The sequence below is a fragment of the Furipterus horrens genome, unplaced genomic scaffold (assembly GCF_987537825.1).
Source record: "Furipterus horrens unplaced genomic scaffold, mFurHor1.1.pri manual_scaffold_3, whole genome shotgun sequence".
Classification (NCBI taxonomy): domain Eukaryota; kingdom Metazoa; phylum Chordata; class Mammalia; order Chiroptera; family Furipteridae; genus Furipterus; species Furipterus horrens.
Window position 1 is genome coordinate 51,564,496 of NW_028327173.1, and position 15,485 is coordinate 51,579,980.

A 15,485-nucleotide genomic window follows, 5' to 3' on the forward strand; every position below is an offset into this window, starting at 1 on the left:
ATTCCAATGAAATTTTTTAAATAAACAGAACAAAAAAATTTTCAAGTTTGTATGAAACTATAAAAAACCCCAAATAGTCAATGAAATCCTGAGGAAAAATAATGAATTTGGAGCTATCACACTCTGACTTCAAATTATACTACAGAGAAATGATAATCAAATCAGCATGACATTGACAGAAAAAGAGACACACAGACCATCAGAACAGACTCGAGAGCCCAGAAATAAAACCACACATATATGGGCAAATAACTTTTTACAAAAGAGCCAAAAATGTACAATGGAGAAAAGAAAGCCTCTTCAATAAATAGTGCTGAAAAAATGGAAAGCCACATGCAAAAGAATGAAACTAGATTACAGTCTATTCCCATGTACAAAAATTAATTCAAAATGGACAAAAGATCTAAATATAAGATATGAAACAATAAATTACATAGAAGAAAACATAGGTACTAAACTTATAATCTTGGTCTTAGAAGTGATTTTATGAATTTGACCTCAAAGCTCAGGGAATAAAGGCAAAAATGAATGGAACTGTATCAAACTAAAAAGCTTCTGCACAGCAAAAAACAAACAAACAAACAAAAAATTCCTGCCATCAAAACAAAAAGGCAACCAAGCAAATGGGAGAAGATATTTGCAAGCAACAGCTCTGATAAAGGGTTACTATCCAAAATGACAAAGAACTCATGATCAACACCAAACAAACAATCCAATTTAAAAATGGGCAGAAGACCTCAACAGACACTTTTCCCAAAAAGACATACAAATGGCCCACAGATATATGAAAAGATGCTCAACTCCACTAGCTATTAGGGAAATGCAAATCAAAACTACAAAGATATACCACCTTACACCTGTTAGAATGGCTATTACCAACAAGATCAGGCAATAAAAAGTATTGGAAAGGTTGTGGAGAAAAAAGAACCCTCATTCACTGCTGATGAGAATGTAAATTGATACAGCCACCATGAAAAACAGTATGGTGCTTCCTCAAAAAATTAAGAATAGAGTTACCATATGACCCAGCAATCCCTCTTCTGAGTATTTAGCCCAAAAATTTGATTTGAAAACATTTATTCACAAATATATATGTACCTCTATTTTTTTTTTGTAACATTATTCATGGAGGTAAAGACATGGAAACAAACACAGTGTCCTTTGATAGATAATTGGATAATGAAGATGTGGTATATATATACAGTGGAATATTACTCAGACATTAGAAAAGCTGAAATACTACCATTTGTAACAACATGGATTGATCTTGAGAATCATGCTAAGTGAAATGTCAATCTGAAAAAGCTAAGAACCACATGACTTCACTCATATGTGGGATATAAAACTGAAACTCATAAGCAGAGACAACAGTACGGTGGTTGCCAGAGGGAAGGAAGATACAGAGTAGTAAAGGGTAAAGGAGGCCAAATATATGATGATGGCAGATGGTTTGACTTTGGGTGGTGGGCACATAATGCAATACACAGATTATGAATCATAGAAATGTACACTTGAAACTTATATCATCTTGTTAACCAATGCTGCCCCAATAAAGTTAATATTAAAAAAAGAATGGTCTGGCAAGTGCAGTCACCGTAACAAACTTCCATGACAGACACCTGAACATTCATCTTCATGCCACTGGTAGCACTCCCCTTCTGCAGCCCTAACTGACCCTGCATCACAAGAAATGTATTAGTATATATATTATTTAAGTATTCCTATGAGTTGGATAGAGGGGCATGGAACCTGGAAGATAACAACAAATCCATATACCACTCTGGAGTTCTTAACTTGAGAAAAATGTTTAAGAACTCTTGACAAATGCATTTTATTTCCACTAGCTACCATTTTCCCTGTTCTGTGAAATTATGATTCTAGAATCTGTGGAATTTATGAAGATGTGGTATATTGTAGTTGGTGTTTCTTAACTTACCCAAATACCATGAACATCCAAGGAATCACTAAGGGAGCAATGCATTATGTACTTTCTTTCCTGGAAATCTGTTTTACTGACTAATGGACATTTTGGGAATTCTAAGTCCCCTTCCTCCCCACCCTAAATGATAAGCATACTTTGCCTACCTATAGTATACTTTGCAGAACTTGGAAAACAAAATCATACTGTGTCTCCCTGCAGAGAATGAAAAAAAGCGCAGCCTGGACTTCCAGCCAAGATGGAGGCCTAGACTGACATGCTCTGTCTCCCACCCCAACTAAGAAGGAATACATCTACCAAAAATAACCAGAAGTTCCAGAAAATAAAGCTACATGGAAGTCCAACATATGAAGTTATAAACAAGTGGTGCTCGTCCAGATGGGTAGGAGGGGCGAAGCTGGGGCAGAGAGGTCAAGCTGTGCTGGCAGTGGCAGCTGCAGCGACAGTGGCGGGACGACGGTAAGCACAGACACCCGTATTTAAAAAGAGGCGAGGAACACCTGGGGAGCACTCCCGGCTGAAGACCAGACCCGTCAGCTTGTGAGTCCAACACCAGAGAAGGCAGACCCCCATTATCTCAGACTGTGAAGGCTGGAGGGGTTGGGGATGAAGAAAGAAACTCCCGGTCTCTCAGAGGAGAGTAAAAGGCAAGAATCCATCTTGGACCCCCCACTCCCCACACAAAACACCACAGCGCGGTGAGAAGGGTTGCCCAGTAGTGACAAGTGCACAGGGTTCCGCCCCCTATAGCACAAGAGGTGTGACAGTCCCACCCAGGAAGCAAAGGTAAACACAAAACTGTCAGGATGGCACAGATCATGATAGAGATTCCAGTCATGCAGCTGACCAGACAGCAAGTATCTGATCTAACAGGTCAGCAGATAGAAAATCTTTCTGATGCACAGTTGAGAGCTTTGGTTATAAGAAAGCTACAGATCTAACAGCAGATCTTAAACAAGACAGGAAAAGAATGAAGGCTAGTTCTGCAGAAATGAATGAAAACACATACGAAACAAGTGGTGAGGGAAGAAAAACCAGGGATCAAATCAACAAATTGGAACATGGGGAAGGAACAGTCAACCAGTGCAGAAAGAGGAAACAAAAAGTGAGGAAAATGAGGAGAGGCTCAGAAACCTATGGAACAGCTATATGTGGGCCAACATCTGAATCGTAGGTTTGCCAGAAGGTAAAGAAGAAGAACTAGAAATTGAAAATGATGTGAAAAATAATGAAGCAGAATTCCCTGACTTGGGGAAGGAAATAGAATTATAGGTCCAGGAAGCACAGAGTTCCAAAAAAGTTAGACCCAGGGAGAACCACACCAAGACATATTATAATCAAAATGTCAGAAATTAAGGATAAAGAGAGAATCTTAAAAGCAGCAAGAGAGAAGAGAATTATGTATAAAGGGGTCCCAATAAGACCATTAGCTGATTTCTCAAAAGAAACTCTGCAGGCAAGAAGGGACTGGCAAGAAATATTCAAAGTAATGAAAAGCAAAAACTACAACCACGATTACTCTATCCAGCAAAGCCGTCATTCAGAATAGAAGGGCAGAGAAAGTGCTTCCAGGACAAAGTAAAACTGAAGGAGTTCATCAGATCCAAACCACTGTTATATGAGATGTTAAAGGAACTTGTTTAGGAGAAAGAGGACCAAAACTATGAACATTAAAATGAAAACTGTATCACAACAACCAACAACAGAAGCTAGGGAATCGAAACAAAGGCAAACTAAGTAGGCAAAAAGAGTGTGAAAAGAATTATAGGTATGGGGAACATTTTGGGGAGAGGTCAGCGGGGAGGGGGAATGGAGAAAAGGGAGAGAGATGGTACAGGAATTAAGAAGCATAGTAGGAAGAAGTGGAGTAGACAGGAAGATGTTGAGAAGAACTATATGCACAACCGATGCACATGGACTAAGGAGGGGAACAACTGGAGTGAGAGGGGCCACTGGGTGGAGGGGAACAAAAGAAAAAGAAATTGGGACAACTATAACTGTAAGCATAATCAATAAAACATATTTTAAAAAAAAGAAAGAAAGAAAAAGTGCAGCCTGCTCAAATGGTCTGGGCTGTTAGCACAATTGTGGTGATAATGAAGTTGGAATCAGGAGCCACAGTTGGCCCTTTTGTGTATTTATTTCCTCCTTCAGAAACATGGGCCCTGGTTTGCTTTCTTCAGTATCCCACACTGACTTTCTTCCTTTGATTGTTCTTGGCTCCCCTCCATTCCACTCTCCCTGACTCATCACATCCTCTGACAGTGCTTCGGCTAACATTTTCAGGCAGTGGACTCCCAGACCTCTATGCCCATATCTGGGCTGCTGTGTTCCCATATCAGGTAACAGCACTGCTTACTCTTTCAAGCCAAAAAAACTGAATGTAATCTTTGACAGCATCGTGTGTCTCACCAGATTCTTGAACAGTCCAGAGTTGAAGGGGCATAAACCTAAAATGGTTTTAGTTTTTTTCACAATCCCTGCCTTCAATGGTACTAAATTAAATCTTCTTGTCACACCTCTTGAGACCATCTTAGGAAAAGTCTATACCTTTTGGGGTTATTTTGCAAAACACGGTGTCATTCAATTTAAAACTACTCTCTGAGATCCCATGTGAATCTCATATTTTTCCTTCACCACAGAGCTCACATTTTTTCAGCTTGAGGGACTTCATGCACAGAAGGATGTGATCTCTGCCTTCACTCCTCTTCTTTATCAAATTATATAAAGCATCTGGGTCTCTCTCTGAAGTCCCCTTTTCTTCACTGGCCATATGAGCAGTCCTCTGTAGACTGTCACTCTTTCTCTGACCCCATTGTTAGAAACATGTGTGAATTCTTCAGAGTTCTGTTCCCTGACATGGGCACTTTGGTTTAGCTCTGAGTTTAGCATAGGTCTTTTCATTGATCTCCATCCCTACCATTTGCTCCCAACTCAATATTTCCTATGTCTGCGTAGCCTCTTGCTGCTGTGTGCAGGTGATACTGGAGGGAAAGGATACTTGAAAAAAGTTATAACAGTCTAGGAAGAGAAAGAACATGAGCTAAGAGACAATAGTGGGAAGAATAAGGGCAAAATTAACATCAAAAGCTATTACTTATAGGCCATTTACTGTACGCCAGGCACTGCAGTGAATCCTATCACCTTCCCATAGCAGCCCTTTAAAATAGGGGCCACTTTCCAAATTTTTAAGATAAAATTAAAGAAGGTTATGTATTTTCCTGAAGATCTTATATCTAGTAAGTGGTAAAGTTGAAATTAAAATTTGTTTCTAAATATTTTTGCTTTCTCCACTCTCCTATATTTAGTTAAAACAGAGATTCCTGGGACCGTCCTATACATACTCAAGTCTCAGGATCTCCAGAGAAGAGTTCAGGATATACATGTTTTTAACAAACATTCTAGAATTCATTTGATCAGGTAAATTTGGGGAACAAACAGCCAAGAAAATAATATTAAAACTCCTTAACCTCGCCCTTGATAACCTGGCCCCTATCTACTTCCCTAGAACCTCTCCTTCCAGACCCCAATTCAAGTAGAATGTTCCAAAATGCCAGTCCTCTGACTGTTTCCTGGAAATGCTATGCATTCAGTGTCTCCAGCCTTTGTACATGTTCTTCCCTCTTTGCTGAATGGCCTTCCTGCAATCTGCCTTTAAGTTCCCACTCCACCATAACAGTCTCTGTGACGCTTTCTTGTCAATGCTGTAATCCTTTTCCTGCTGTTCTGGCAAAGTTGTTCACTGCTTCTTATCTTCTTTCCCATAATATCTGATGTACCAACTTCAAATATTATACTTGCATAGTATTGTAATGTATTCATTTAAATGTCTTTTTCTCAGTGGGTTGTGAGTTGCGTGTGCCTTGAGAATACTAGACTCTGAGGAGCCTGCTACAATAAATACAGTTTTTAAGAATTGTCAGGCTTTCGGCCATAGCTATTACTGCTGCTATCACTTTTCTTTTACTGTATTTATCTTTGCTTCTGCATTTATATGTATATTGTCCCTCAATATCTGCAGGGGATTGGTTCCAGGCCCCCCTGAAGATATCAAAATCTGCAAATGTCCAAGTCTCTTATATAAAACAGTATGTAAGCTATGCATATCCTCTTGTATACTTTAAATAATCTCTAAATCAGTTCTAATACCTACAATGTAAACACTATGTAATAGTTGTTATACTGAATTGCTTTAAAATGACAAGAAAGAGAAGTCTGTACATATTCAGTACAGATGCAATTATGGTAGGCCTACTCCATACATAGTACATGTCAATAACATTTAAAAAATATATTTTTTGATCCACCCTTGGTTCAGTGCATGGATGCTGAACTCAATTATATGGAGTGCTGACTGTATAACTTATCATATTACTTCCAAGCATGTAGACAGGAGACTTATGATCTTGAACAAAAGGAGATAAATATGATAAAAATGTAAATAGATTTTTAGAAAAAAATGCCTTTTGCTTTTTATGACTGATGGTTTCAATTTTCTACATGAAGTCAGTGAGTTTATCTGCTGAGATAGAACAGAGGGGGATTAGGAGAAGGGATTAAAGAGTAGTAAAGAACAGAAATAGATTCTTGGAAAAATTAGAGAAAAAATGTTCTAAGATAAGTTGGAGAACATACATTTTCAGTGATAAAATTTTCTGGTATTATAATATTTTTTTCCTTAGAAGTTCTTGGCATTCCAGGTATGAAGATGGAGAAAGCAGGTAGAGAGACCGACCCAGAGTTGGTGTTTTGCTGCATGAGTGTGTGTGTGATGAAAGAAAAGTGGGGCTTGGAAAATGAGGATGTTAATGGAAAAAGTGTTCAGGTAATCATGCAAATGGCGGGGTGGGGGAGGACAAGAGAACTCTACTGGGGGAATATTAAAAAAAAAATCAAGAGACCTCTCTGAGGAGTTAAAAGTATGGCAACTTGAAATGAGAGGATGTTTGTATTAAGTTCCTATGGTTGCTTAAACAGACTGCCGCAAGCTTAATGAGTTAAAAAAACAGAAAGTTATTCTCCTACAGCTCTGAAGGCCAGAGGTATGAAATGAGTTGTATGTAGCTAAAATAAGAAATGTCCAGGACTGGTTCTTTCTGGAGGATCCAGGGAAGTCTGTTTCTTGACTCATTCAGCTTCTGGCGGCTGCAGCCTTCCAGCCTCTGCTCCCGTCAACACATTGCTGTCTCTTTTTCTGCAGTGGTATCTCCCTCTGCTTCCATCTTAGAGGGACTGCAGTTACATTATCAGTCTTCCAAAGTCCCAAAGTCTCCCTTCTTTTTATTATATGTTAAAATAAAATAAACCTTAATTTGTTTACCCACTCTTGGTAATGTTTTCTCTTAGTTGTATCATTTAGGCTTGTTTTCAGTTATGAGTAACAGAAAACATTACCAACAGTGGGAAACAAATTGGGCTTTGTTTTTCCCACATAACAAGAAAAACAGATATGGTCAGATGCTGACATTGGTTCAGTGCCTCAATATTGTAATGGCTTTGGCTGTCTCCTCTATGGTCCTTCGGCCTTTCCCTCGTGGGTATGAAATGGCTTCTAGTGCTCTAGGCTTAATATCTGCATCCCAGACAGTAGCAAGAGGGAAAGATGGCCACAACTATAGTCATCCCATTATGGTTTTAGAAAAATAATTGCTTCCCCAGAAGCTGTCTCTCCAAAAGATATCTGCTTATGCCTCATTTATCAAAATTGGCTTGCAGAGCCACCACTAGATGTGAAGTAGATATGAAAAGCAATAAAAGTCAAAATGTCCTACAAAGGAGAGAGGCAAGGAAAAAGAAAGTTAGAAGTGGATGTTAATTAAACAAGGCTGTCTTTCACACTCACTTTCCGCATAATTCCAGCAAAGCATTTAAGAGCATTCATTCTGAAGTCAGAGTGCTGAGTTCTAATACTAGGTCCACCACATCCTATCTGTATGAATGCAGAAAATTACTTAATCAATCTCCTAATCCTTCAGTTTCCTCACCTACAAATGAATAATAAAAGTCTTTCTCTCATAAGGTTATGTGATGACAAAGCAAGTCAGTTTTGTTTAGAGTAGTACCTGACATGACAAGCACTATATAAATTTATATTTGATTGTATTGTTCCTACCAAAAGCCTCACAGAGAAGGCAGCAGAAAGTAAGAAAAGTAGGGATTAATAAGAAGTAGGAAGGTTGAAGCCTGGCCAATAAGAAGTAGCAAAATTATAAAATTACAAAGAGTTTCTCTTTCTCCCTTCATTTTCTCTTTCATCCCTGTTTATAACCTTTTCAGGCTTCTACTGCCACCTAGATATCCACCACCCTCACATTGCACCAGAGTCAATTGGTCTACATATATTTTATTAAATCATCACCTGAGGATATGTTTATTGATGAAAGAGAGAGGGAGAGAGGGAGAGAGAGAGATCGGTTGCCTCCTGTACATGCCCCAACCAGGAACGGAACCACACCCAAGGTATGTGACCTGACTGGAAATTGAACCTGCAAACTTTTGGTGTATGGGACGACACTCCAACCAACTGAGCTGTGTGGCCAGGACTACAAATACTTTTTAAGTGTTTATAATGTGTTAGGGGCTGGGAAAGAAGGGTAAGGAAGCCCTGCTGTGATGGTGCTTATCATTCAGTTGGAAAGATGATATTAAAAATACAATTGAAGAATTAATTGTAGTTCATATATGCAAAAATAAAAATAAATTCAGTGTTTCACAAGTACCCTAATCATAGGGGCCAGAGAAGACTTTCCTGAGGACGTGACATTTATGTGAAGACCCAAAAGTTGAAGAGGATTTAGCTAGGTAGAGAATTGGGGTTGGGGTTGTACAGAGCAGTGGGGAGTTTCAAGGGAATAACAAGTGCGAAAACCTAGAGGAAGAATGAGGGTTGTTGTGTTTGAGAGGCTATGAGCCTGTGTCTTTCTTTTTTATCCCGTCAAAATGTATCTGTCAGGTGATTTCACTTCCTTTGCACTGTCCCTAGCATTCTAAGTTGACAGATACTGAAACCCTAACTGCTCAGGCCATCCACAACCTCACAATAGCCCCTTTCCAGTTTCCCTGAAGCTAAAATACACCAATAAGCTAATCTACACTGAAGTGTTAACTAGGTATACCAATGCTTACTTCATAAAGAGTGACTTCTCCGTAAGAGGGGATTTAGGCTGTTTGAATGGGAATTTCTTTTGCTGTAGGGAATTAGAGAGGTTATTTATGCCCAATAAAAATCACATCAGCTGAAGGTACAGGTGTGATTATCTCACATGCATTTTTGCTCCAATAATGACACGTTGAACTTTATAATTTAGTATTAGCTGGAACATAATCATTATTTATTAACAGAATTAAACATTTATAATATTTCCTTTTAATGAAAATGAAAACTTTAAAATTCTGCTTGGAAAGTGAGACAAAATATGGATTTAATCCTTAGGACTTGACTACATTAAATACAGAAACAGAATTTTGTCTTTTCTTTATTGCTGAGCTGTGCTGTAGCCTGCAGTCAGGTCCTCCTGCCAAAGCAATCGTTTGCTCAGCTGCAATGTCCTTTTCTCTTTGCTCCAGAGCTCCCATGTAGCTGATGAGTGCCAGGAGCTGATGCCTGCTGTCGCTTTCATTTGCTCCTGTTAGAAAAAGACAAGTTTCAAATCTTATAATGTCATGTCTAACCATAAATAGATGATGTAAAAGCCACATTTCTGAGGATCAAAAGGTTAAAGAGAGCCTCAAGGCCTCTAAATAGTCAATGCGGATTCTTCAAGATGAGCTCATTAAATTAACGTGGAATGCAGAAGTATTTGTCAATATTATGCATGTTGTCTTAGACTGGATTAATAAAAAATTCATAAGTGTTCCACTTCAATTGTCTTTGCAAATTTGAGTCACCTTTAAATGATTGTCTTTTTGGTTTGTGTGGTTTGCAGCTAACCTGTTATAATTATTTTAGTTTCACTCCAGGCTATCAGCTTGCACTTCCTATTCATGGCAGTTTATTCAACTGTTTCTACTTTACCATAATTATCTGTCTTTCTTATCATGTCGTGTATGTATTTATATGTTCATTTATACCTTAGCTTATTTCAAAATGATTTTGACACAGTTTAATAGATTGAATAGATTAAATGCTGGGCTTTGTGATCATTTTGGTTGCTAAAAGTCCATTTAAAAACTCAGTATTTTCACTTGAAAAATGTAAATATTCCCTTTTGATGTTTTAAAAATGTTTAATTCTTGCTAAAGTTATGGCCTATTCAATAAGCTGGTTACTTGTGTTGCTGTGATGCAGTCTGATTCAAAATACAAAAGTCTGTAGCTGTTATCAAGGAAACCGACTATCTCATTTGTTAACTAGCTGCTGGGGTACAAATTAGCTTCCTAAGAAATCTCTAATTGGAAACTCATAGTCCTATAAGGTCTGTAAGGGACTTGAATGTGTATCCAATAGTCATAACTTCTTTTGTGGCAGCTGAGGCCAGACGCGTGCAACAGGAAGTCATTTCTCCAAGTGCATATAACAAGTGTTGAGACGTTTAAGCCCTGCTGGGAATAACAGATATTCTATAGACACTTGATTTAAATTGGTTTAATTTAAAAAGCAAATAAAGCTGGCAACAGAGATAATACGCATGGAGCATTTCAACAGCAAATGACTGGGGACTGCATTCAAACCACAGCTCTTAAATATCCAACAATGATAGTCAAACTTCTTGTTAAAGCAGAATAAGAAAGTTCAAAATCAAGACAAAACTGAATCATACCTAGATGTTTGTGTTAACAAGTCCTAGATTAATGACAACAATGCCTAATTGTAAACTACATGTTCTTTTCCCCACTATCCACATCAAAGGAAAGTTGAATTGATACCATTTATTTATTTGTTCAAGGAAAATTTATTGAGCTACTACTATGGCCAGAAATCATTCAGGGCATCAAGGATACAGAACATAGCCTCTGCCCTCAAAGAGTTTACTACAGTCTAGTGGTATAAATAATCAAAATCTCAACCCTCCAAATACAATGAGATATATGCCATAACAAAGATATGAATGAGACATTATGTAAATATAAAGAAGCAACAAGCCTTAACCAGTGTGGCTCAGTTGGTTGGGCATTGTCCCACTAAGTGAAAGATCTCTGGTTCAATTACTGGTCAGGGCACATACGAGGGTTGCAGGTTCAGTCTCAAGTCAGGGGGTGCATACAAGAGACAACGGATCTATGTTTCTCTCTCACATCAACGTATTTCTCCCTCTCTTTCTCCCTCCCTTCCCTTCTCTCTAAAAATAAATTAATAAAATATTTTAAAAAAAGAAATAGCAAAAAAGAAAGGCACCTAACCGAACCCAGAAGGAGAAAAAAAAGGACTCATAAAAGTCTCCTTAGAGGAGGCAATGCCTCTGTTGAAATTAGAATAAGAATTTAAGAACTACAGGACCAAAGACAGGAGGACACACTCCAAAGACTACTTTTCATCTAGAGTTTGCTTTTAACATTGCATATTAATTCAGAGTTAACCACATATTAAAATAGAGTATAAAGCAGCAATATATCAACATAATGTAGTATTTGATCAAAAGTAGGAATTTGACCAAAGTTCAGAAGGCATGACCCAGAAACTCTCTTATTGTATATAATTATATTTCTAAATTTAATATATGATGAGTGAAGTATTACAAACCAATGGGAGATGAGATAGATTATTAAACAAATTTTGTTAGAGAAATTAATATTTGGGGAAAAAAGTCAAGTTGATTTTTCCCATTATACAAGGTACCAGAATTAACTCTAGATTAATAGAAACATTTGATATACAAATGAAATCATTAAAAAAATCTAGAAAATATGAATGATTTTTAAATTTTTTAAATATGATAAAAATATAATGGTATACATTAATATATTGGACTTGATGAAAAATCTATATATACAAAAATTATAATATTTAAAAGCAAATAATAAACTGGAAACATTTCAGCAGAACTATGGCACAGTTTACATATACTTATTATTTTAAAAATTACTTCCAGTCCAATAAGAAAATGAATACTCTAACAGAATGGGCAAAAGAGAATAAGAAGAATTTTTTTCAAAATGAAGCACTTATAACTATTAAATATATAAAAAAATAAAGGAGAACTTCCAGAAAAGCAGTGTCTTATAAGCTTGGGCTACTATAACAAAATACCATAGGCTATGCGGCTTAAACAACAGACATTTATTTATCACATTTATTGAAGCTGGAAAATCCAAGTCAAGATGATAACATGATCATATTCTGGTAAGAATCTCTTCCTTGGTGGTAGATGGCCACCTTCTCACTCTGGCTTCAAATGATGAAGAGAGAAAGAGGAAGTAGATGACCACCATTCTGTATCTGCCTTAGTCTTAAATTTGTTCTGTTTTCAGTGGAGGTACCAAAAGCCCTAAAGCAACAACAAGCAATCAGCAAACTCATTTTGACTAAGTTTTCCGTGATTATGCAATTAAAAGAAAAATAAGTTGTCGTTTACAGTCTGTTGAGTTATGCCTTACAGAGAATCTTGGAACTGACAGGAGAATGCATCTTGTAAATATTTTTATGCTGTCATGACATAAGAGTAGAATTATGCTGATTTAAAGGCACTCTGAAACAAACTTGTTACCACAATCTGGTATGCATACAATTGTGAAGAAACTATGCATCTTTCAGCAAAGCCATCTCAGAGTTTTATACCTACACTTCTCACATTAAAACTTGTTCCTCCCTCCATCTTGGGGGCCGTGGTTTAAACTTATCTTACTTTTAAAAAATTGAATCCTACCTTTTTGAGAGAGTATGGAATCATTTTGTAGAAATTCCCTTCAGCACCACAGGAAGTGTTTTGTGTATGATGCATCATTTAAATATCACAACAACCTTGTAAGTAGGCTCTGGCATCACAGTTTTACAGATTAGGCAAACTGGGACTTAAATACATATTTTGCTTAAGAGAAGTTGGTTAGAAAGTGGCACGTATGGTATTTATACCTGTTCTTTCTGGTTCCAAAGCTATTAACCCATTTCTTTTCCCCCGTGTTGACTCTCAAGAGGTTGTTTGTTGACATCAACTGTCCCTCCTGTATCTATTTCATAGACATTGAGTTTATTTGTAATGTAGAGATTTGGATGTTGTATCCAGCAAGTTTGTCTGCAGAACCCCCCCCCCCCATCCCCCAAGGAACTGTGAGGATACAATTTTAACATCCACCTTCATGATTTAGAGGTTGAGAAGTGTAGGCATCGTTCTTGGAGAGTGAATATTTAGAAAGAACTTCCCCAAGTGGAAGGAAGCTGAGAGCAAAGTAAAAGAGAATACCTTTTAGGATTCACAAAATTATGAGAATTCAACTACATATTATAGACCAACTTTTTTATTTCTTTCATTATTCACTAGCCTTCAGGGCAGATTTATTTAAATATGTCAATCCTGTCTAAGCTTTGCTACAGGCTGTTACAAAAAGAGTACTACTATTAAGTTTAAGTCAGAATATTAAGAGGAACTCAAAAATAATCAGTCAGCCTTCCCCTACCTAATCCATTTATCCTTTAAGCAGGCTTTGCCATAAACTTACTCATAGAATTAGATTTCTAATGATTGTGTCCCAGCGCTTGTAGAAGACAGATATTTTCCCTTCATTTTTTAAATTTTAAAATAGTTTTAGATTTACCAAAGAATGGCAAGGGTAGAATAGAGAGTTCTCATACACCTTGCATTCCAGCATCCCTTAACATTAACATTTTATAGAACTATGGCACATTTATTAAAACTAAGAAATTCATATTGGTACATCACTATCAACCGAACTCCAGACTTTGTTCAGATTTCACAAGTTGCTCTACTAATGCCCTTTTTCTCTTCCAGGATCCAATTCAGAATATCATAGTACTTAGTCTTCATGTCTCTTTGCTTAGAGGAGACAGTTTCTAATGTTACTAGTGGTAACTGCAAAGATGCAAAAGACTCAGAAAGGGTTATTGTAGGTGGAAGAGAAAGGTTATTAATCAACTTCTCAAAATTCCATAGGAAAAAAAGAATCTCTGAGTCTCTCCATGAGGAAGTAATTTTGGAAGACCACCACAAGTCTCTCTTTCCAATTACCTTAATTATTTACTTCTCTGAAGGGTAAGATAGAGGTGAACATCATTGTTGTACAAGACAACAGTGTCTTGTTCCCTCTTTAACATGTCTTCAAGTAGTACCTGCTCTCCTCCTTGCCAGCTGTTTCATACACTAAGCTCTCTGTACCAGGGCTTTTTGTGTCTAGGGGTTAGCCCACAGTCCTCTAGCTGCTTTCTCTGAAAGGAGATGAACAAGTTAGTTCACATTAGTTGATGTAGAGTAGAGAAATTTATTTTGGCCATTCGTTAGGGTTAAAAAGTTATTTTCTTGAGATCCATAATGTCACCGATTTCCTGTTTTTATTTTTCATACTATTTAGAATGCAGAAAGGACAAGAAGTGTGATTAGCACCTTGCAGAACCTCCAACAGAGGTCACACTTAGTGTATGGGTTTTGGCATGATGTTAATAAAAAATTACCTAAATGGCTAAGAATTATTTTCTTTTAAAGGCATAAAACAAAACACAACTTTATCATCAGAATTCCTCATGCAACAATTTAGTAATCATATTGGTATATATGTGTACATATATATACATAATCTGACTAATACATATGCATGTGTTTAATCTGTGTATATACATAAATACACACACGCACGCAGCACACACGTGCATATATACACAAACACGAGTATATACATATATGTATACACACATGTGTGTGTACATGTACACACATACATGTACATATTCTAGCCTGTATGTCATTTGTTAGACTAAGATGGGTTGTACTGGCCAAATGAACATCCTCATAATCTGGCTTGACCTAATAAAAACTTATTTTCTGCTCAAATTATATATGCTTTGCTGGGTGAGATGGAGCTCAACTCCACAGTGACTCAGGAACGCAGGCCAGTGGGTGCTATGTTGTGGCTGCCACATCTAGCACATAACTTCACTCAATCACTGCACATAGGAAAAAGTGAGCCTGGGTTATTAAACATGAAATTTCCACAGCCTCAGCCACACATAACTTTTACTCACTATTTATTGGCCAGAATTAGTCACAAATGCTTTTCTCAGCTTCAAGGAAACTAGTAATCACATCCTCTAAATTTGCGGAAGTGGGGAAGAAACCATATTGATGATAAAGTATATAAAGGGTATTGGAAAAAAAATACAATAAAGATAAAAAAAGAAGAAAATTATATATAATGTCTACCACATGGCAAAGAACTACCTATTTGAAAAAATGTTGTGTTTCTCTGTGCCAAGTAGCATTAGGGGCTGTAAAAAAGAACTCAAGTTCCAGTGACTTAACATAATAAAAGTTTACCATTTGTGCATTTGACAGCATAATGTAATTGGCAGATCTCTGCTACGGGAACTCAGGTGGAGACTTCAAGGTCTAACATTTTTTGGTGTATAATAAACACTGAAAAATTATAACAAAGAGGGAGTTTT

General features: G+C 37.1%; 1 protein-coding gene across 2 annotated transcripts in view; it reads right to left on the bottom strand.

The window, feature by feature from the left end:
- Positions 1-9,363: 9,363 nt before the first annotated feature.
- Positions 9,364-15,485, bottom strand: part of PTGER3 (prostaglandin E receptor 3) — a 205,008-nt gene continuing 198,886 nt past the window's right edge. Inside the window, exon 5 of one of the 2 annotated variants that reach the window (XM_090269613.1) lies at positions 9,364-9,564. Coding sequence is in view for 1 of the 2 variants with exons in the window: in XM_090269614.1 (XP_090125740.1) it covers positions 9,555-9,564 (10 nt within the window). In the remaining variant the exon portion in view is untranslated. The remainder of the gene's footprint in view (positions 9,565-15,485) is intronic. The other variant, XM_090269614.1, reaches the window with a different exon arrangement.